General features: G+C 40.2%; 1 protein-coding gene across 12 annotated transcripts in view; it reads left to right on the top strand.

Moving 5' to 3' along the window:
* ARID1B (AT-rich interaction domain 1B) overlaps positions 1 to 14113 on the top strand; it is a 345967-nt gene extending 331854 nt beyond the window's left edge. For 6 of the 12 annotated variants that reach the window (XM_028723747.2, XM_028723746.2, XM_077925874.1 and 3 more), the window contains 5 exons: positions 710 to 826; positions 3609 to 3705; positions 6484 to 7270; positions 8413 to 8543; positions 11012 to 14113. In XM_028723747.2, the coding sequence (XP_028579580.2) occupies positions 710 to 826; positions 3609 to 3705; positions 6484 to 7270; positions 8413 to 8543; positions 11012 to 12736 (2857 nt within the window). In that variant the 3' untranslated portion in view covers positions 12737 to 14113. The remainder of the gene's footprint in view (positions 1 to 709; positions 827 to 3608; positions 3706 to 6483; positions 7271 to 8412; positions 8544 to 11011) is intronic. The other 6 variants (XM_028723753.2, XM_077925873.1, XM_028723755.2 and 3 more) reach the window with 1 other exon arrangement.
* The last annotated feature ends 7750 nt before the right edge of the window (positions 14114 to 21863 follow it).

Below are 21863 nucleotides of genomic sequence, written 5' to 3'. Positions count from 1 at the left end.
CACACAATGTTTTTTTTTTAAAAAATGTGAATCTGCAACATGAAACTCTAATTACTAGAAATAATCTCTACCAAATATTCTCAAAACATCCAGTGTTTTATGGCCAAACTAAAATTAAGCTAATTTCAGAACATCTTGAATTTTTTCAAACTAAGTTGTTTTGTGATTATTTTTTTACTGTTAGGAATAGAAGTCACAGAACTGTAAGTGGCATGTCATTTGTCCCTCCCCCCTCCCAGTTATGTGTAGCTGTTTCCATGTTTCAGGTTTCAGTAGGCTGAATTTCATAATCAAGAGCAGCATAAAATAGGTGCCATACATTTATTCCTTGAAGAAATAAACTGCAGTGGAGCCCAAACCGGCTATGCCTTAATTTTTTAATTACTGTATTTTTTGCTCTATAAGACTCACTTTTTCCCTCCTAAAAAGTAAGGGGAAATGTGTGGGCGTCTTATGGAGCGAATGCAGGCTGCGCAGCTATCCCAGAAGCCAGAACAGCAAGAGGGATTGCTGCTTTCACTGCGCAGCGATCCCTCTTGCTGTTCTGGCTTCTGAGATTCAGAATATTTTTTTTCTTGTTTTCCTCCTCCAAAAACTAGGTGCGTCTTGTGGTCTGGTGCGTCTTATAGAGCGAAAAATACGGTATTTTTTTAGCAGATTGAGAGAATAAGTGCTTTTTACAGCATGAGGTTTCCTTTGTCATTTTTAGGTCGGATCATGGGCTGGGTCCTGAAGGCAGTATGGGAGCACCTGGTCAAAGCAACATGGTGCCTTCAAACAGTGACCCAAGCATGTACTCTCCTAACCGTTACCCTGGGCAGCAAAGGTGAACAACAATTTAATTTGTTTCAAATGCCTGTGTTAATCAGATAATTTTAAATCTTAAGGGCCACTGGGCAGAAGGTGCAATTTACCAAGCATTGTTGCTGTGTAGCCTTTTTTCTTTCAATGGGACTTCTGCTGTTCCCTGGCATCATCAACTCCTTTGAGAACAGTAGCAGTGGCTCAGCAGCCATGTCGATGGAGTGTTTCCAGAACTTACAGGAGCTTGATGTCTGGCTTTTCATTATTTCAGTTTTGGATTATAACAGTATGTTAATTTTGAACTTCTAGAGAACATGGGATTGCAAAAGCCCTTCTACTTCCATAAATCAAAATAAAACTGTTATTTTGCTCATATATACACATGAAGTACTGTTCTTAACCTTTTACTTTTAGTCATTAAAAGTTGAGGCTCCCATGTCTTTCTTTGGTTGCAACATTTTGTAAACAAATTAATTGAGATTCCTTGAAATATGGCTTATGTTTTTAAGTGGAACCCTCTAGGAGCTAGAATTCCAGCATATATATGCACAGACTTCTCTCACTTGCAGACATCAGCATGAACTGGGTCTACTCTCTAGGGTGAAAGCAGACCTTTGACTTTTCCCTTAAACCTCATTCTGTCAGACATTTTTAAAATCAAATTTTACAACTGTAACTCACTAAGAACATTGAAGAAGTGCTGCAGAGATATAAAAAACCATCATATATTTGTATAGCCAGTGGATCTTCTATGAATATGACATCTATACATGCATCCAGTGCCATCACCATACATGGCACCTTACAGTTACATGGGCAAAATAGGCAAATCCCTACCTTCAAGGAGCTTAAAATAGACAATGGGAGGTAAGACCATAGAGGGGAGGGAGGAAAGACAAAGGGAGGGAGAAAATGATGCAAGCAAATGCAGTTCCATGTGCTTAAAGGTTGGGAATGAGGACTGAGGTTTGAGAAGGGATTTGAAAGAAGGGACAGAGGTAGCCCAGTGCAGTATACCTTGAACATAAAAGAAATATGTCACAGTAAGAGCACACAAGGTGGGCTTATTCCAGCCTTACCAAGGAGGCATCCTTGGTTTATCAGGTAAAGAAGCTTATTTTTCTTAGGTCTGAGTATTAATATTCTAGTTGCTAATTATTGCCTATTTTAGATTTGTGTCTGTATGGTTATGCCACTGTAAGGGGCTCCATAGCAAATTAAATACCTTAGATCATATTGTTTGTTTATATTAATACATTTCAAGGACAATTTACAAATTTTAAATAGCAAAATAACAAGTTGTCACCTGGCATGGGATTGACATCAAATTTGGTGCCGTGTGAGCTAACTTAGAAAAAGTATTCCACAGGCAGGGTCCCCTGGGAAGTATTCCATGAAGTATTTCCATTAATACAAAGACTCACTGCCCTGTTCCCCCCACACACACCCTAAATCTGTTTTGGGAGTTCCTCCAATTCTCTGGAGCAAATTTGGGAAGGGCACAGGAGGTCCATGGCATCACTGCACTAACTGACCAATTGCAAGAGCAATCCTAGATGTTTATTTGCTGGATAAATGAGTCTTAAGGTCGTTCTTTTAATCTGAGACGAGATGGTTTGGATGTTATATTATAGCAAATTAAGTTATATCCAGTTTGGGGTCTCCCGTCAAAATTAGATACAGTACTCTGCACTGTTACCAAGTTGCACAGGTAAGTTTCAAGGTGTGCCTACAGCTCTTGAGTTCTCAACATAATATGTAATAAACATAATCATGCTTACATGAAGTTCTCACAATGCATGCATTCACATGTAACTCTAACCCAGGGTAGTTCAAGTCCCACCAGCCTCAGCAAGCATAGCCAATGATCAGGGATGATGGGAGTTGTAATCCATAACATCTGGGGTACATCATGCTGGCTACTCCTGTACTAAACCATAATTTAGTGCTAAGTGGATGAACCTCATGAAGCTCAAGCAACGCATCAGGCTTACACACTCCCCAATCTTCCTGTGCAACAAGGAGGACTTTTGCCAAGTTTAATTTCACTTCCAAAGAAAATTGGTTTAACTTTATGTATTCCAGTTCAATTATAAATTTTCCTTAAACTTCTGAATAAAATATTTCTCCTGTTTACATAAATAATTTTATAAAAGTGAAATATTCTAACATTATTGGCTAACCATAGATTTCATCATCACTGTGTGACTCAACGCAGAATCAACTTCAGCCTCTTAGTTGGATTTGTTTTCACTGTAGGATGGGCACATAATTTTGACTTCAAAGCTTTCAGCTCGTTCAGATATTTGCAAGTGAGGTGAGGTGGAAGCTTGGATATTGGAATTATATGTCCCCAGCACTCTAAACAGGAAGTTGCACATGACCCTGGGATACCAGTAATTCACTCAGTTGCTACAGTACTTCCATCTCTCGTAAGAGATTAAAGGAAAGCAGAAAACTTGTGAATCAGGCATACATCCATGTCATATGTTGCCTCCCACCTGCAGCAGTAGGTATGTTCAATTCTCAGATCCAAGCCTACACAACTACTTCTACATTTTTTTATAAGACTGAAATAAATGTACTCTGATATAGTGCCACTGAACCAAACTGAACTGCAGCCCAAACACACACCCCCATGAACAAAACTTCTGTTTTAACAAATAACATTTTGTTGTTGACAGGCGGTATGATGGAACAGAAGGGAGGTTCTGTGGAGAGCTTCAGGACTTCTTATAAACAGCTCTCCGTTTATAATTGGGAAATTGTCTGTACTAATTAGTAGCTCACATTCCTCATTGCAGGCATGAACAATATGGGCCGCAATATCCAGTGCAAGTACCTCCTTCAGGACAGCCACCCTATGGGGGACACCAACCTGGAATGTTTCCACAACAGCAGGTAAACATTTGTGGTTGTCATTTTCCCTCCGCAAAGTTCATTCTAGAAATCCATGCATACGGACATTGAAAAACAGAATGCAACATTAGGATGAATTCCACTGATAGACAGAAAAGACATTGCCAGGCCTATGACTGCATGTGTGTGGATCCTTTTGTATGAAATGTTTCATAGTTGTGAATAGCTGATTCAGTGACACACGGGACAAGGTGGGTTTGGTGTTGTTGTTTTTACTGAGGGAGATTTGATGCCAGTGCATAGACAATGTACAAAGACAAAGGACATATGCCCAATAATGTTGGTGGGGGGGGGGAGGGCTGTTTCTATGTTATCTTCATGCACTTCAGATAGCTACCGTATTTTTCCCTCTATAACACGCAGATTTTTTCTCCTAAAAAGGAAGGAGAAATGTCTGTGCGTGTTATTAAGCGAATGTGTGGTCCCTGGAGCCAAAAAATCAGGCAAAAATCAAATTGTGCGTCACGGAGATTCATGTCCATGGCTACAGCCTGCCCCCAAAAAATCACGCACCCACTGTTGCCTGGGGCTGCAATGGTGAAAAAACGTGGTTAAAAAGCATGGATCCACATGGATCCTCAGGATCTTTGCATTGGGTCACCCCAAATTCACCATCAGATCACATAGCATGTCCATGGCTACAGCCTGCACCAAAAAAAATCACACACCCACTGTTGCCTGGGGCCACAATGGTGCAAAAACGTGGTTACAAAGCACAGATCCACAGGGATTCTCAGGATGTTTGCATTGGGTCACCCCAAATTCACCATCAGATCACATGTCTGTGGCCACAGCATGAAGCACAAAAATGATACATCCACTGTTTCATTCAGAATTCCCCCCCCCCCCCCGTTTTCCTCCTCTTAAAATGATGTGCGTGTTATGGTCAGGTGCGTGTTATAGAGCGAAAAATACGGTAAATCCAGTGGGAAAGGAGGCAAGAAGAAAACCCCCACCTCTGTTGAAACATGAAGGCTAGCAAGAGAATGAAGGGGCCAAGTGAATATTTACAAATTGCAAAATTGTTTGTCTTAAAACTATCCAAAAGATAGGGCAGAAAAGTTATAGCTGAGGCTGCCATTGCCACACAACAGCCAAGTTCCAAGTTAATTTGTTGGATAATGTTTATATCCCATTTCCCAGTAAAACTCTCAAAGCAGCTTTCTAGTGGGAACTGCAGCTGTAGCATTCCTTTATCCAGGGCTGCAGCAGCCAGCCAACCTTTATTTCATTCTGTTCTTCCTCTCTCCCAGTTAACAATGTCTCCACCCCCCTCCACACACAGAAAAAAATGGATTCTTAAGTCCTGCTGATTCTTTCGTCTTGTACACAGATGATACTCTTTTGGCTACATAAGGACTGTCACCCAGAGATTGGCTTGCTCTGAGCATACAAACATCATACCTATGTATATATCTTTCTGAAAATATCCTTAAATATATCTCAGTACAAAACAGTAACCAAGAGTCATAGGATTTAATCCAATGCTGCTGTTCCAAAAGTGGAAATGTATTCCAGAAGGTTGGGGGACTCTCAGGGCAGTTTTAGGGGGTGTCTGGGGGCTGCAGGGGGAGGAGAGGAGGGGAAAGTTAGACTGTGCTCGATACAACCCATAGCCAACACAACACAGAGCATCCAATTACTCCCTTACTCCCTTCACTTAGAGGCAAAAGTCTCCTTAAAAAGCTTAGTCTGCTGTTTTCCTTTATGAGAAAATCGGGATGGTTCTAACCACCTTCCCCTGAACATCTGGTGGTGGTAGCACCTTCAAGAGGGCCTCTGACATTCTAAAAGCATGTGGGGAAAGTTCTCTCTGTTTTATTTTAGTGTTCGTTGAAGACATCCTGCATCCCAGGTGCTTTTACTCATGTGATACATTCATACCATTTTATATGCTTTATTGTGTCTCGTTTTCTGAAAAGAAACTTATAGCGAGCTTCAAAATTATAGAGACTATCAGTTTTATGTATCTTAAACAAAAGTCTTAAAAATGGCCTTACTAATAAAGAAACATTGTTTCTTCAAACTTGGATATGTAAAAAAATAACCAATAATTTTTTTACCACGCTTCACTGGAATGAGAACTAACATGAGATGTATTAGCCTTAGGCTAACTATCTTTTAAACATAAAGTTATAAACACATCAGAACTACCTCCGAAAATGAAAGGGCTGTCTCATATATCATCTTCAAGCATTTTTTGTTCGCCACTAAAATAATCATTTTTTTCTACTTGTTGTACACCAGAGCTGAAAGATGGATTTTCTGCCAATTCATATGTATTTACTGAAATAATTAAAAAGGCATGATATGTTAATGAAAACACTAATCAAAGTATGTTATATTTTTACCAAAATCTGTATAATGTAGCCTCAAATGCTTCTGCCATAAGAAATTAATAAGAGTCCTGCTGGTTCAGACCAAAGGTCTAGCTATCTGTTCTCACACTGCTCAAAGAGATGCTTATGGGAAGCTCACACACAGGACATGAGTGCAATAGCACTATTCCATTCATAATCCCCCAACAATTGGTACTAGAGGCATGCTGGAGATAATACATAGTCATCAGGACTTGGTAGCCTTTGATAGCCTTATCCTCCATGAATCTGTCTAACCCCTTTTAAAAGAATCAAGTTGGTAGCCATTACTATGTCTTGTGGTAGCAAATCTCATTGGTTGACTGTGGAATATGAATCTTCCTATGAAAAATAATATTTTCATTGTATTTTAAAGCTTATTCATGTTGTTCCTCCTTTTCAGAACTACAAACGGCATATGGATGGCATGTATGGGCCCCCAGCAAAACGCCATGAAGGAGATATGTTTAATATGCAGTATAGTGGCCAGCAGCAGGATATGTTTAACCAGTACAGTGCTTACTCTGGACCAGACCGAAGGCCCATACAGGGACAGTATCCATATCCTTATAGCCGAGAGAGAATGCAGGCACCGGGACAAATGCAGCAACATGGAATACCTCCTCAGATGATTGGTGGTCCTATGCAGTCATCAGCCTCCAGTGAAGGCCCCCAACAGAACATGTGGCCCACAAGAAATGATATGTCTTACCCATATCAAAATAGGCAAGGCCCTGGAGGCCCTGCACAGGCCCCACCTTATCCAGGGATGAACCGCACTGAAGATATGATGGTCCCTGACCAGAGGATAAACCATGAAAGCCAGTGGCCTTCTCATGTCAACCAACGTCAGCCTTCTTACATGTCATCTTCTGCCTCCATGCAGCCTATCACTCGACCTCCTCAGTCATCTTACCAGACAACGCCGTCGATGCCAAACCACATCTCTCGAGCGCCTAGTCCTGCATCCTTCCCACGCTCCCATGAAAACCGTATGTCTCCAAGTAAATCCCCTTTCCTGCCCTCCATGAAGATGCCGAAAGTTATGCCCACTGTTCCAGTCTCACAGGTCACAGGTCCTCCAACCCAGCCACCACCAATTAGGAGGGAAATAACTTTTCCTCCAGGCTCTGTAGAAGCATCCCAGCCAGTCTTGAAACCAAGACGAAAGATTACCTCAAAAGATATAGGTAAGTGCTAGACAATGAAAATGAGTCTCTTTTTAATTACAATATTTTAAAGGCTGCAGTTTTGTAAACTTATGTTGAGAAGTTGCCTTTGTTAAATTGCAACCATGCCCAAATTTCATAGTAGGAGTGACCATTTTCACCCCACCACTTAATCTACTTATATGAAGAAGGGCACTGCATACTTAGGCAAGAAGTTACTGTAACTGTGTGTTTTATTAAAGTTTTCATATTAGGTGTTGTCCTCCTGCTGTTTCTGACATTTGGTTTCTTCCTGAAATAAGCAGGATTTATGTGATTTAATTTTGGCACAGGGGAGCTAGAATCCAACGACTAATGAAGGGGACACCGTTTTGGTTACTTCTGGATCATTTGGTTACTTCTATGGCCATTTTTCACCCCCTCTTCCCCAAGAGGAAATTCAAAGTATACTTTGGAGAACCAAAGTATACTTGCTTACTTGCAAGCATGCATTTTGAGTAGACATTATGAGGGCTCAGAAGATAACATATGATTATGCAGAAAAAGGTATCTGTAGAGCACTCAAAAAATCCAAGCTGGGTCTGAGAACTGCAAGATTAAATCTGATTTTCCTCAAATCCTAACAGTTCTTCAAAAGTGGTTTCAATCTGCACCCAGAAGTGGGTGTGACACACACAAACACGCACCCTTGTGTACATTCCTTAGTTAGCTTGAAAGAAAGGATAGCCAAAAGTCTTATTAATCAAACATATTTTGTTCCTCTCAACTCCTAATGCTTAAGAGTGGCTCATCTCTTCAATTTGCATAACGGAGCATGATAGCTAACGACCATATTTGTTAGCCACAGATTAACCTTCTGTGCTGTTTTATTCAGCCAGTTCTCAAAATAGCAACATGGCTTTTTTCATCTTAAATAGGCAGTTTTTCCTGCTATATTTAATATAATTCAGTGTTGTGTTCAGTGGAAGACATGCTAGTGAATTCTGCATATGAGAGTTGCCATTCCTGAACCTAACAAAGGAACTGTGACTATTCATACCATAATCTGGAATAAAAGCATCCCTTCTTCTCACTGATCCAAAATCTGTATGCCATTTGAAATCTAGCTTCTGGATCTCCTTTAGACAGAATGCTTATTAATGCTTTGTGTTCTTATTTTCCAGTGACTCCTGAGGCTTGGAGGGTGATGATGTCACTTAAATCAGGCCTTCTTGCTGAAAGTACTTGGGCTTTAGATACTATTAATATCCTTCTGTATGATGACAGTACTGTTGCTACTTTCAATCTCTCTCAGGTAGGTTTGATATTTCTCCAGAAGTCTGTTTATCTGAAACCTCCTAATGCCAGATAGATAGATAGATAGATAGATAGATGATAGATAGATAGATAGATAGATAGATAGATAGATAGATAGATATTTTCCTTCATCTAAAACAGTCATAGGGCAGTTGACAACAAAATAAGGCAGTACAAAACATGTTGCATAAGAAGAAAGAGCATTAGCAATTCATGGTGGGCCATAGCTCAGTGGCAGAGTATATGCTTCTTCTGCAGAAGGCCGTAGCTTTCTGTAGAAGAAAGCTTTTCCATGTTGGACAGGGAGTATCCCCATCTGAAACCCTGGGAGAGCTGCTGCCATTCAGTGTAGGCAATAGCTGGGCTAGATGGACCAGTGGTCTCACCTGATTTAAGGCTGGTCCCCATGGAGTTCAATGGTATGCTCTTCCTTACAAGATTAGCAATTCACATAAAATACGTGTCACATCATTAGCAGCACCATAACTTTAAAGTGATTTTACCCCATCCTCTAAAGCTTAACAAACAGTTGAATTTACCTGCCATTTAATAAATACAAAGTGAGGCTGAAACATAGAATCACCACTGGAAACACCACTTAAATGTCCTAGTCATTCAGTGTTCCAAAGACTGCCCCTTCAAAATTAAATCAGTATTTTTTTTATCAAAGCTCTCTTACAGCAGCTTGGTTCCTAGGATGTGAGAACAGACCCTTTCTCACAGCAGGGTTTTCCAGTTCCCTCAACCAAAAGACACTGTTGGGAATCAAGGGGCCTTCTCAAACAGAACAGGGTACAGGAAGCTGCACTCAGATGGAGGAATCAGTAAAAAGTGCTTTGTACAAGAGCATCTTTAAATCCAAGCCAATATTTTTTTTCCTGGTTGAACATTTATGCTGCATATAGCTTTCACTAACAGCAGGAGGAACTCAAGAGTGCCTTGGATGGAGCACATCAGTTGGTAATAAAAGCCTTCAAGAGCTTATCACAGACATGAAAACTATCTTGGCTACTACTGATATATTGTCAGCTCTTCCTTAACTTGAAGACTAAAGTGCGTCACAGAATTAGGAAAGGTGTGGGAGATGGGAGAGGAAAAAATATTTAAATAATTATTTGCATATGACATAAAAGATCACTATTTGTGGGGCCATACTTTCAAAAGACTTCACCTCTTCCAGAACCAAGCCTCTTACATTCACCTTCTTTTTGCAATTTAATGTTATATTTCAAGTGAAAGTAAATTTCTACTAGATTCCACTAAAGAAAGTTTCTACTAAATATCACAAGATATCACTAGAGAAGACTGATTTCTTTGATGCAAAAGACTTGCACTATAGGGATTAAGAAGCAGTATGAAAACCCTTTTGTGATCTGCCACTGCTGCTAGATTCCTTGCAGGGTGAGAATTGTAAGTGTGGCAATTATTCTGGCTTGGTTTTTTATTCACAAGTAGTTATGAGTGCATCATTTCATGCAATATGGAACAATGAGCAGGTTTGTAAATAGCCACTTGCTTGATCACCTGAAATGAGTAGTAATCATTTCCAGGACACCAGACAGGAAAGCTTTTGTAAATTAGAAAAGAATTGTTTTTAGAACACTGAAGTGCTATAAATCACGCTATAGATATGTATGTTGAAGCGCTACTACCAACATTTATGAGCTGGAAAATAGGGATTATGAGCCAGCTCAAATACATATTCAGTATCTATTTCTCCATCTAAGTTCCTTCACATGGTTAGTGTGTGGATAAATTTAGATGAGGACATGCTGTAGCCTGTCCAGAGACTTTGTGGGATAATGTGGGTGGGGGAGAGTGGGAGGTCTGGTTTCAATAAATGCATGTCTTTGCAATAATTTCAGCAAAATAGAAATTAATGAATTTTAAGAAGCAAATGGCCATGGCAAAGTGGCCTCACTCACCCTGACTTCAAATGTACTTTCCTTGTACTCCTGTATTTAGCACCATTCCAGTAAGAAAACATTACAAGGACACAGTGTAAGTGGAGCTGTATCTATAGGTTCTCTTCCTCTGAGGGCAGAGGGAAGACCCTTTATTCCAGAGGAACACTCAGTTTGTGTGCCTGTGTGTGTTTAAATAATTGTGACTATTTTGTAAGATCCAAAAAGTTCAATTGTGGGATAAAATAAAAAATAAAATAATAAGTAATAAAAACTTTTAATATTAAATTAAATATTAAATACAGTTTGGGGATCTCCTTTAAAATGTGCGAACTACAAGGGTTATAAATACTTTATATTTTTATTACTCCATTAAATCTTTTTAGTATTCCCAGATCACTAAATGCCTACATTTAGAGAATGCCCCAACAAGGTTTGTTTTATGTGTAAAATGAAGAGTAAATTAACATCTTTCTGAAAGTATGCCTACTGCTGCCAACACAATTCTATGTCACCTGAAATGTTCCTCTTAACGTTCTTATGTTATTTTTTGTTTCTTCAGTTATCTGGTTTTCTTGAGCTTTTGGTGGAATACTTTAGAAAATGCCTGATAGATATATTCGGAATCCTCATGGAATATGAAGTCGGACATCCAGGACCAAAAATACTTGACCATAATTCAGCCCAGAAAGAGGATGCCCAGTCTGCAACGCAAGAAGCCAGCAAAGAAGAAAACAATGATGAATGTATTGATTATTTTGGTGAATTTGAGGATGAGGAAGAGGAAGAAGAGGAAAATGAGAACCCTGAAGAAGAGAAGAGCACGGTTCTTGCTCCCCCTGGTGCCATTGCTGATCCAAGTGAGAGGCCAAAACAAGCCAGTAAGTTTGACAAGCTGCCAATAAAAATCGTAAAGAAAAACAACTTATTTGTTGTCGACCGATCTGACCAGCTGGGGCGTGTTCAGGAATTCAACAGTGGACTCCTCCATTGGCAGCTGGGTGGGGGTGATACAACCGAACACATCCAGACCCACTTTGAGAGTAAGATGGAGATTCCTCCTCGCAGGAAACCGCCTCTTCCATCCAACTCTTCAAGTAAAAAGAAAAATGTGGAGGGGAAAAGAGAACCTGAGGAACAGCAAGACAAAAGCATATCAGCCACCATTGACGATGTCTTGTCAGCTCGTCCAGGAGCACTGTCTGAAGACTCAGACTCTAGTTCTCAGACAGATAGCAGTAAATTTCCATTTGGGATCCACCAAGCCAAAAGTCATCGGAATATCAAGTTGCTAGAGGATGAGCCACGGAGTCGAGATGAGACTCCTCTATGCACCATAACTCACTGGCAGGACTCTTTGGCCAAACGTTGCATCTGTGTGTCAAACATTGTCCGCAGCTTGTCTTTTGTGCCTGGCAATGATGCTGAAATGTCAAAACATCCGGGCTTGGTGCTAATCTTAGGAAAGTTGATACTTCTCCATCATGAACACCCAGAAAGAAAGCGTGCACCACAGACATATGAAAAAGAGGAAGAGGCGGACAAAGGGGTGGCCTGCAGCAAGGATGAGTGGTGGTGGGACTGCCTTGAGGTCTTGAGGGATAATACATTGGTCACATTAGCCAACATTTCTGGGCAGCTAGACTTATCTGCTTACACGGAAAGCATCTGTTTGCCAATTTTGGATGGCTTACTGCACTGGATGGTGTGCCCATCTGCAGAGGCACAGGATCCTTTTCCAACTGTGGGGCCCAACTCAGTCCTGTCGCCTCAGAGACTTGTACTGGAAACCCTGTGTAAACTCAGTATCCAAGACAATAATGTGGACCTTATCTTGGCCACTCCCCCATTCAGTCGTCAGGAGAAACTCTATGCTACTTTAGTTAGGTACGTTGGGGACCGCAAAAATCCAGTCTGCCGAGAAATGTCCATGGCACTCTTATCGAACCTTGCCCAGGGGGACACATTAGCAGCAAGGGCGATTGCTGTGCAGAAGGGAAGCATCGGAAACTTGATAAGCTTCCTTGAGGATGGGGTCACTATGGCCCAGTACCAGCAGAGCCAGCATAACCTCATGCACATGCAGCCTCCGCCTCTGGAGCCACCTAGCGTAGACATGATGTGCAGGGCAGCCAAGGCTTTGCTGGCCATGGCCCGGGTGGAGGAGAATCGCTCAGAGTTCCTATTGCACGAAGGACGTTTGCTGGATATCTCAATATCTGCTGTCCTGAACTCTCTGGTTGCATCTGTCATCTGTGATGTACTTTTTCAGATTGGGCAGTTATGACATAAGTGAGAAGCCAAGCATGTGTGAGTGGAGATTAGAGGGTCACATATAACTGGCTGTTTTCTGTACTTGTTTATCCAGTGTAGGAAGAAGGAAAAAGAATCTTTGCTCCTCTGCCCCATTCACTATTTACCAATTGGGAATTAAAAAAATATTAATTTGAACAGTTATGGAATTAATATTTGCTGTCTATGTGTATAAGTACATCTTTTTATTTTATTTTTTTAACCAAAGTCTGTCTAGTACATTCAAAGGTCACACTTCTTTTCCATAGATATCCTTTTCAAAAAAAATTTTTTTTATTTTTTTGCATGTTTGTATCACATATTTTTTGGGAGGGGAAGCAAACTAGGGATACTGAGGGTTGAAATGTTGCAAAACATGGTTTGAGAGGCGGGGGGGAAGGCTCACCACTCTGAAGCGCAAAAGTGGGGGAAATATACTAAGTTACTGTGTGTTTTATTTTTGAAGAATGAAAGAAAACCCAACCACCCTTTATGCCGTTGCCCAAAGCACTCTGTGCAATAGAAGAAAGTTAGTGATGTAGGTGTAGCGGATCAAGGAAGGGGGTCGGTCCGTAGTCTGCATATGAAATTATCTTGGTTTCTCTGCAGGAGAATGGTTACATTAGGCTAGGAGCAAAACAAATTCTTTAGGAAAGTTAAAACACAAACCTGAAGACGATCAACATGAATTGCTTCCTCACCAGAACTGTCACATCACTATCTATTGTTTGACCTTCCACAGTGACAGTTCTTCACAATTCCTTTTAATCATTTTAAATATTTTTTTATTGCCTAAGGGCCGTGATGTATATAGAAGTTGTACATTAAACATACCCTCATCTCTCTTTTTTTAAATACGTACAAGGATTTTTTTTTCATGATGTGGTAACTACAAAGTGATGGTAGACTTAATTTTATTATTATTATTATAATTATTATTATTATTATTATTTTGTTCGGGCCATGTCTCTAAAAAAGAGTAACAGAAAAACACCACCACGAGGGTAATGTACAAGTTTCTGTATGTATAAAGTCATGCTCTATTTCGGGAGAGCAGTTGCTCACAACTTGCTTTATAAATCAAGATGTGGAAATGGTTACTTATGGATTGATTTAAGAAATTGGTTACCAGTCTACAGGAAAAATAATACTTATACAGGAAAAAAGGAAGAAAAACAACTTCAAAGATTTTTCAGTGAGAAGAATCCGCATTTGTATTTCAAAATAATGTAGTTTAAAAAAAGACAAAAAAACTTGATGTAAATTCCTCCTTTTCCTCTGGCTTAATGAATTATCATTTATTCAGTATAAAATCTTTATATGTTCCACATGTTAAGAATAAATGTACATTAAATCTTGTTAAGCACTGTGATGGGTGTTCTTGAATAATGTTCTCATTTCACCATAAGGTCAAACCAGTTCAGTTGGTAAGAGGGAAGCTTACTATTTTCCTCTTAGCCGTGATGGTTGAGCATGAAGTATTTTCATCTGATGTTGCAACAAGCACAGAAATAATGGTTGCTAGTATTTGCAAAAAGCAGACCAAAATGGTGGAATTTTTTGACTTACAAAAAGCAAATGAGAGTTACCTCTGATCATTTCCACTGTATGTCCATAGAGGATGCTACATTCAAGGATGGAAGTAAGTTTTTGAATAAAATAACCATTGGTAAAATATATTTATATCTGGCAGTATTTAGTAGGAAAGAGCCATCTTATAGTCTGATCATAGCCTTTATAGACATCCAGAAGCTTGATCCAGTGTTGTTTTTTTATTTATTTGGTCAAAGGAGCTTCAATAATAATTCACTCACAACAACTGCCACATGCATCTTAATGGAGGAAGCAAATTTGCAAGCATATTTCTTAGAATGTACAAATTTGGTCCTCATGGAAATGAATGAGGCAGCAGCAAAGGATACACTTTGCAATGTACGGTATTCTTTCCCGACTGCTCCAGAAACATTGGATGAATATAGATACCATCTCATCAGAAAGTCCATTCTGTATGGTGTCGGAATCAAGCCTTCAGCACTTACCCTTTGGAATTCCCTCAAATTCGGCGGGCACCTATTGAAGACCTTCCTTTTCCCAGAACATATTCTAAGTGAAGATTTTTGTCCCATTTTTGTATCTGTATTGAACCTGAATTTGTTTTATATATGTCTTAATGTTGATGCTTTTATTGTTAAATGACTTCAGATTATTTTATGGGAAGCAATTCAGAAACCATTGGTGGCAAAGCCAATGGCATAGTTCCTTCCCACACTAACATCACCCTTTGTAAGAATGGCATTCATCTGGGAAGGAAGTAAATCATTGGTGGTTATTCATCTCTTTCCAGAGTTGTAGCAACAGAGAAGTGACTTTCACATTGCTTTGGCAAAGAATGAATTGCTGCTCAGAACTCTCACCAAAAGTGTTAAGGGGTCTTACAGAACAGGGCCCTAAGGGGCATATCTCAAGAATTACTCCTTTCCTATAAAAAGACACTCTGATTGCTGTTTCATCTTAAATGCTGACTTGGTTAGGAGTTGCTGCATATTTCTCAATTTTTTCTCCATTTTTAGTCACTATGGGACTCCTGGAAAATATGTTATCCCAGTAGGCATCCTGATAATCTTGTTCGTATAACTTGCTCTAACACATTAATAAAGAAGATAATTTAATGGACAGGCAAAGTACATACTATTATCATCCAGGTTTGAAACGTGACTCCCTTGTGTCACAAAAAGTAATTTTTCCTTCTTCTGCTGTAATCTATTCACTCTTATATCGCCCATAGTAACAGTCTCTCCTCTTTGTCTCTTGCATAACAATGCATTCAGAAATATATGTTAAATTACAGCCCACTTGTAACTGCACAGAAGCAGATTTAGGTAGCTATTTTTAAAAACCACTCAATGGTAGGGAGCTCTAGCTAAGGCTCTTCTGACTTCTTAGCTAGGTTATACAAAGAAGTTTTGCATAGCTTCAGCCTGTTTTCAGAACCTCCACTCTTTCTGTCATTGTTATGTCTGTTTGTACTGCACTGATTAAGTAGTTAAGATATGACCGGGGTAAAAAAAATCTCAGTGTGCCATTTAAACATGGCTAAAAACATTTGAATGGTGCTGACTATGAAGAAAGAACCATATCAATTTCATCGGGGTTGCTGGTCCATGGAGTAGACTTGACCTGCTCCACCACTCTTATCATTGTGGTCAAAATGGTTTTAACAGATTAGCCATCAAAAAGTGAAATTGTGAAATGGCACCAACTGGAAAGAAAAACATTGTGCAGTGTGTGCTCTAAATAAAGGGGCTTTTGGGGGGATGCTGTAATCGACTAAACATGTTCTGTAAGCTGCTGATGTGTAAACTTGCCTACCCCAACTTGGTGCCCTGGAGAAGTATTGGACAACTGTCCCTGACCATTGGCCATTCTAGTTTGGGCTGATGGGAGTTGTAGTCCAAAACATTTGGAGAGCCCCAGTTGGGAAAGTCTTATGTATCACCAACAGTGGATTGGAAAGAATAATTATAGGATGGTTTCTGCTTATTAATTGCTCTTTCAGCTCATCTGAGTAAGTTTGTATAGATGATCTAAAATGCTGTATAGGGCTGCCAGATAAATTGTTAAAAACTAAGGTAAGTGTTTCTTAATATGTGTTAGGATCGGGAAGTTAATTCTTTTAAGAAAAGGAGCATTCCTTCAGGACAAACAAGATATGAAGGAATTGATACACGAGCAAATTCACTGTTTAACTGTACAATAATTGTGTTGGCTTTGAGCCAGATCGTTTCCTACTCATTCACAGAAAAGAAGATAATTTTGCACACCAAGACATCACTGACCAGCAGGAAGTCTGGAGGTGAAATGATTTTCATTCGCTGCTATTGTAACCTGCTTACATTCTCTTTATGACATTTGACTTTCATGTGTTAAGAGCAAAGGAATCTACCTCTGTATGCATGCGTCCTTCTTTTTCAAGTGCCCAAAGAAGAAAGGGAAGACAACAAAGAAACAGCAGAGAGATACCTCTGAAATAATCCAATACCAACAACACTTGAGTCTTCTTGGGCTGTGCCCTGAAGCCCTTTTTTGCCACTTTGACAAAGCAGGATCTCTCAATAGCAAACACACGTCTCTTCCTATATCCATTTTTCAAATAAAAATAGAGCATTCTATGGCAGTCACTGAGAATATGTTGTATTGAAGGAAAGTGGGTGAGGGATTAGAACAGGAGACAACTGGAGAGATGACCAAAGCTTTACTTTTTGAACTTTGGTCTTAGGATCAGGCTGTATGTTCTATCAGTCCACATAGAGGCCGACTGCCAGTACTTTCTTATGAGATCACCTCCAAACAGAAAGTTGACATGTAAAATGTTTCTAGTCATGTCATTCACCATGCTGTTTAGAGCTGCCCATGCCACCACCAATGTTAACTGGTTGTGGTATGAATATACTCCACATGAATTAGCCTGATCCAATGGTGAGGGTTGCTGGTCAGTAGCGTTATGAAGAATATACTTATTCAATTGCTTTAGCTTGGTCATTTCTCAAGATTGCATTTTGTTTTCCAAGACATTAGCAGATTCTGAATATTTTGTTTAATTGAGAGTTTTGTTGCTTTGTTGAAGGGACCTATGGGTGAACTCCCTTAAGTTTTGGTGATGAGTTGTAGTGCTACACTATAATGGACACAATAGGTCATCTAGCCCAGGACAGCCAACATGGCACCTTCCAGTCTCTGTTGGACTCCATTCGCATCTGCCTCAGCCAGCATTGCTAATGGTCAGAGATTATGGCTACCCCGATCTAGTCTAACCCTTTCCCTAATATAAGGTATACTCTATCCTGTAATTCATTGCTTTGCTCTTTTGTACTTGAGTTTTCAGACTTCTGTAAAATTGCTTATTTATCCTTATAATTGGCCATGGCATCATTAGATTTCATTCTGTTAAATCATAAATAATTTTAATCTATCACAGGGAAACTCCAGGAGTTTCTCTTTATGTGTATATACACTTAACATCCTGTTCTATGAATCTTTGAGGCAATATTCCTGTCTGTGTTGCCACATTTACTCTGCAGCAACCATATATTTTCACTTTTTAGATAAGGGATTAATCCCACTGACTAGGTTTCTTAGAGACAAAATTTCATCTCCGGATTGCATTTCCAAAAAAGCTTAGAAAGCACTGAATTAGATATATATTGGATTGTATGTTTTCTAAAGCCTAAAAGACAATTCCTACTAGTCCCTATGTGAGCTAGCTCCCTTAGTACTTGCTGACCAAAATGACGACTTTGGCTCCAGTATGGATCCTGAGTTGAGCTGCTCTGCCCCACTGAATAGGCACTGAATCTTGCTTTAGTATTGCAACATTACGCTTTACAATACTTTTTTCTTCTTCCTACGGAGTTGATTGTGGGGCAAAAGACATGGCAGCTGAGGAAGGTCTGGTTTGGAACAATTCCCCCTGGGATAATAAGAATGAAGGTGATCAAATTGTAGTGATTTAAATAAGGGAAGAGTAAAACTAGACTTTCAGAGTGCAGGGACACATGATATTCAGAGAGCCAAAGCACTGTAGCCTAAAACACAAGTGCAAAAGACACTTAAAGGGACTCATATAATGAGTCCCTCTAAGTGTCTTTTGCACTTATATAGCTTATATGGTAGGCTAGAAGCCTCCAGGCCAAGATGAGTGAACTTTGTCTTAGAGCACAGCATTGATATAGCAAGCATAATGCAATCCTGATGGGATGCAGATAACCAATGAGATACATTTATCTTAACAAAAATTCTATAGGAAGGAGAGAGAGGAGCATTGTGGGCATGGTGTTGCCCTATATGTATGTCAATGAGGGCATTGAGTCTGACAAGCTAGAATTTGTAAAAGGGGCAGACTCCTCCACAGACCGAACATCACTGGTATCTCTGCCATGAGCCTTTTAGTGCTGCTCTATTAAATGTGTGTTAAGCCTCACAATTGTTGTTTCAGAACATTTGTTTGTTTGTTTTTACCAATTTCCATACTTTTGTCTTTAGCACATCTATTTGAATGTAACATTACAATTAGCCCTTAGTTGCTTAGCTGACAGGCCTACCCACCTCAGAAACACTGTATACTAACTTAATATAATTTAAAGCAGACAGCCCAAAGATGTGAGGAAGGGAGACCTTTTGAAACAAAAGTCTAATTTTGGCAGTATTATTCTGGGCAGAGCCTACCTCGTGCAACCCTACTTTATGCAGTTAAAAAAAAATTATGGCTGTATAAAATCTGATTAATTATCATAGTTAAGTCCTGAAATGCATGGCATTATATTTTTTGATATTACCCATTATGAAATAAAAGCCTGCATCTCCCTTGTTATGCTCCAGATGTCTCACTTTTAAAATCAGTGGCCTCACCTCATGTTCCATCTCCACTTTACATATAATTAAGCACATTGTCCTAGCATATTAGCATGCCTCTTACCACAGAATTTGAAAGGGAAGATTTGCTTCTCTCTTTTTTTGTCTTTTCCTCGCACCTGTTAAAGAAAGCCTCGCTCCCCTCTGAGTCATCTTGCAGCAAAGCAGCTTTCTGATATTTCGGAATACTGTACCTAACTATATTCATTTATTAATCCATGGATAATTACTAACTCTGTGGCCTCTATAATTTAGCACTTGCCTCTGGCCTCCACGCCTCTTGGCACATCCCCACTGCTGCTGTTCCACTCTGACAGCAGAGCCACACGGCAGCCATCTTTAGTGGTTTGGAAGCTGTAAGTACACCCACATCGTTCTTCCTTTTACCCCAGTGACATATCCAGCCTTAAAATGCTGTGAAGCCTGAAGGAGGAGAATATGCAACTGTTAAAAGTCCAGTACAAATATCTCTTCTCTCAAAAACCCCAATTCTTTGTACGAAGCATTGCCTGACAGAGCCCACTAAGCTACAGAGGGGAGGCACAAAACAGGAGTAGGCCAAAGTGCAGGACAAACCCTGTGCCAAAGCCAGGCGTGTTTAGCCTCTCCTGCATCATTGCAGGGTGGGGTCCACTTTGTAGCCCTGGAGAATTGCTGTCTCCTTAAGTCTAAAAGGGAAATGGAAATCAATGTTGGATGGTATGGTTTGGTTATGAACAAATATAGGAAGGCTTCAGCGGCTGACTTGGCATTCTCAGAAAGGAGGGAACAGGGAGGAGAGGAGGAGGAGCTTCTGCTCCTTGCCTCCTTCAGTTGCTTTTGCCCTCAGGAGCTGTGGCTATATATAGTACAACAAACGTGGTCCAACTCCTGAACCTAAGGAGAAAAAGGTTACCCTTGTTCAGTGCTTTTTTTCTGGGGGTACGCATACCCCTAAACATGTTGTGAATCTAAGTTTGGCCTCATTGAGGGGCAGTATTTCAATACGAGTAGGAAAATGAGAGTACAGTGGTACCTCGGGTTACAAACGCTTCAGGTTACATACGCTTCAGGTTACAGACTCCGCTAACCCAGAAATAGTACCTCGGGTTAAGAACTTTGCTTCAGGATGAGAACAGAAATCGTGCTCCGGCGGTGCGGTAGCAGCAGGAGGCCCCATTAGCTAAAGTGGTGCTTCAGGTTAAGAACAGTTTCGGGTTAAGAACGGACCTCCGGAACAAATTAAGTACTTAACCCGAAGTACCACTGTACCCCTAAACATTTTTTTAGGGGAAAAAGCACTGCCCTTTTCTTCTTCTGAAACTTTCCCATAGAGCATAGGAACCACAAACCTGATGGCATGCATCTGCCTGACCCTAAGCACCACCTCCCTGCTCTTAAATTATTTAGAGACTTGAACAGACCAATTCCCTCTCTCCACACCTCCATCTTGTTTTTGTTTTTTTCTGCCAACTGACACCTTTCACATAATGTGGCTCAACTTCTTTCAATATTCTCAAGGGACATAGAACCTTCCAACCCTTTTCAGTCCATTTGTTCCTGTTTTCCTTCTGTCTTTAAACTCATCTACTTCTGTGTATCTTAGGAGTCCCCTCAGTATGCCGTATCCCTGATCTATTCTTGGATTATCCTGTTTGGCTTCCTAACCAGATAGGTACAGAATCACTCAAGTTTAATATTAAGAGGGAGCAAGTATAGCCCTCAACAAAAATAAAATAATAATAATAATAATAATAATAATAATAATAATAATAATAATAATAAATGTTGTCTAGCACCCTATACCCACAGGTCTCAGGGCAGTTCACAGGATAAAATAAGAACATAAAACCACAAAATATATAATAAAAATAACCCAATAACCCCTCCCAACACATTTTAAAAGGGCATAGGATGTCAATTAACGTTAAAGAGGAACGTTTTTGCCTGGCGCCTAAGGTGTATAACAAAAGCACCAGGCAAACTCCCTCGGGAGAGCATTCCACAAATGGGGAGCCACTGCAGAAAAGGCCCGTTCTCGTGTTGCCACCCTCTGGACCTTTTGTGGAAGAAGCCCAGGAAGAAGGGCTTCAGAAGATGATCTCAGAGTCCAAGTGGTTCACATGGAAAGAGGCGGTCCTGAGCCGTTTAAGGCTTTATAGGTCAAAACCAGCACTTGGAATTGGGCCCAGAAACGAAAATGCTGCACTGTATTCCCAACCCCTAACAGAAGCTTCCCAGTTCAGGATTTCAACCTGGAAAAACTGTCCTTTAAACTTTCATTTCTTATAAAACATTGCCATATAATGTGTGGAGGTGAGGTTTTAAACACATCCTGTGCATCTACCGATCCTAATAATAATAATAATAATAACAAAGATGAAAAATACACAAAAATGTCACATATTAAAAACTTCCCTGACCTGAACAGGGCTGCCTTCCGATGTCTTCTGAATGTCAGGTAGTTGTTTATCGCTTTGACATCTGATGGGAGAGCGTTCCACAGGGCGGGCGCCACTACCGAGAAGGCCCTCTGCCTGGTTCCCTGTAACTTGACCTCTCGCAGTGAGGGAACCGCCAGAAGGCCCTCGGAACTGGACCTCAGTGTCCGGGCAGAACGATGGGGGAGGAGACGCTCCTTCAGATATACTGGACTGAGGCCGTTTAGGGCTTTAAAGGTCAGCACCAACACTTTGAATTGTGCTCGGAAACGTACTGGGAGCCAATGTAGGTCT

Source organism: Podarcis muralis, chromosome 3, assembly GCF_964188315.1.
Source record: "Podarcis muralis chromosome 3, rPodMur119.hap1.1, whole genome shotgun sequence".
Lineage (NCBI taxonomy): Eukaryota > Metazoa > Chordata > Lepidosauria > Squamata > Lacertidae > Podarcis > Podarcis muralis.
This window is presented reverse-complemented; position numbering and strand designations above follow the sequence as displayed.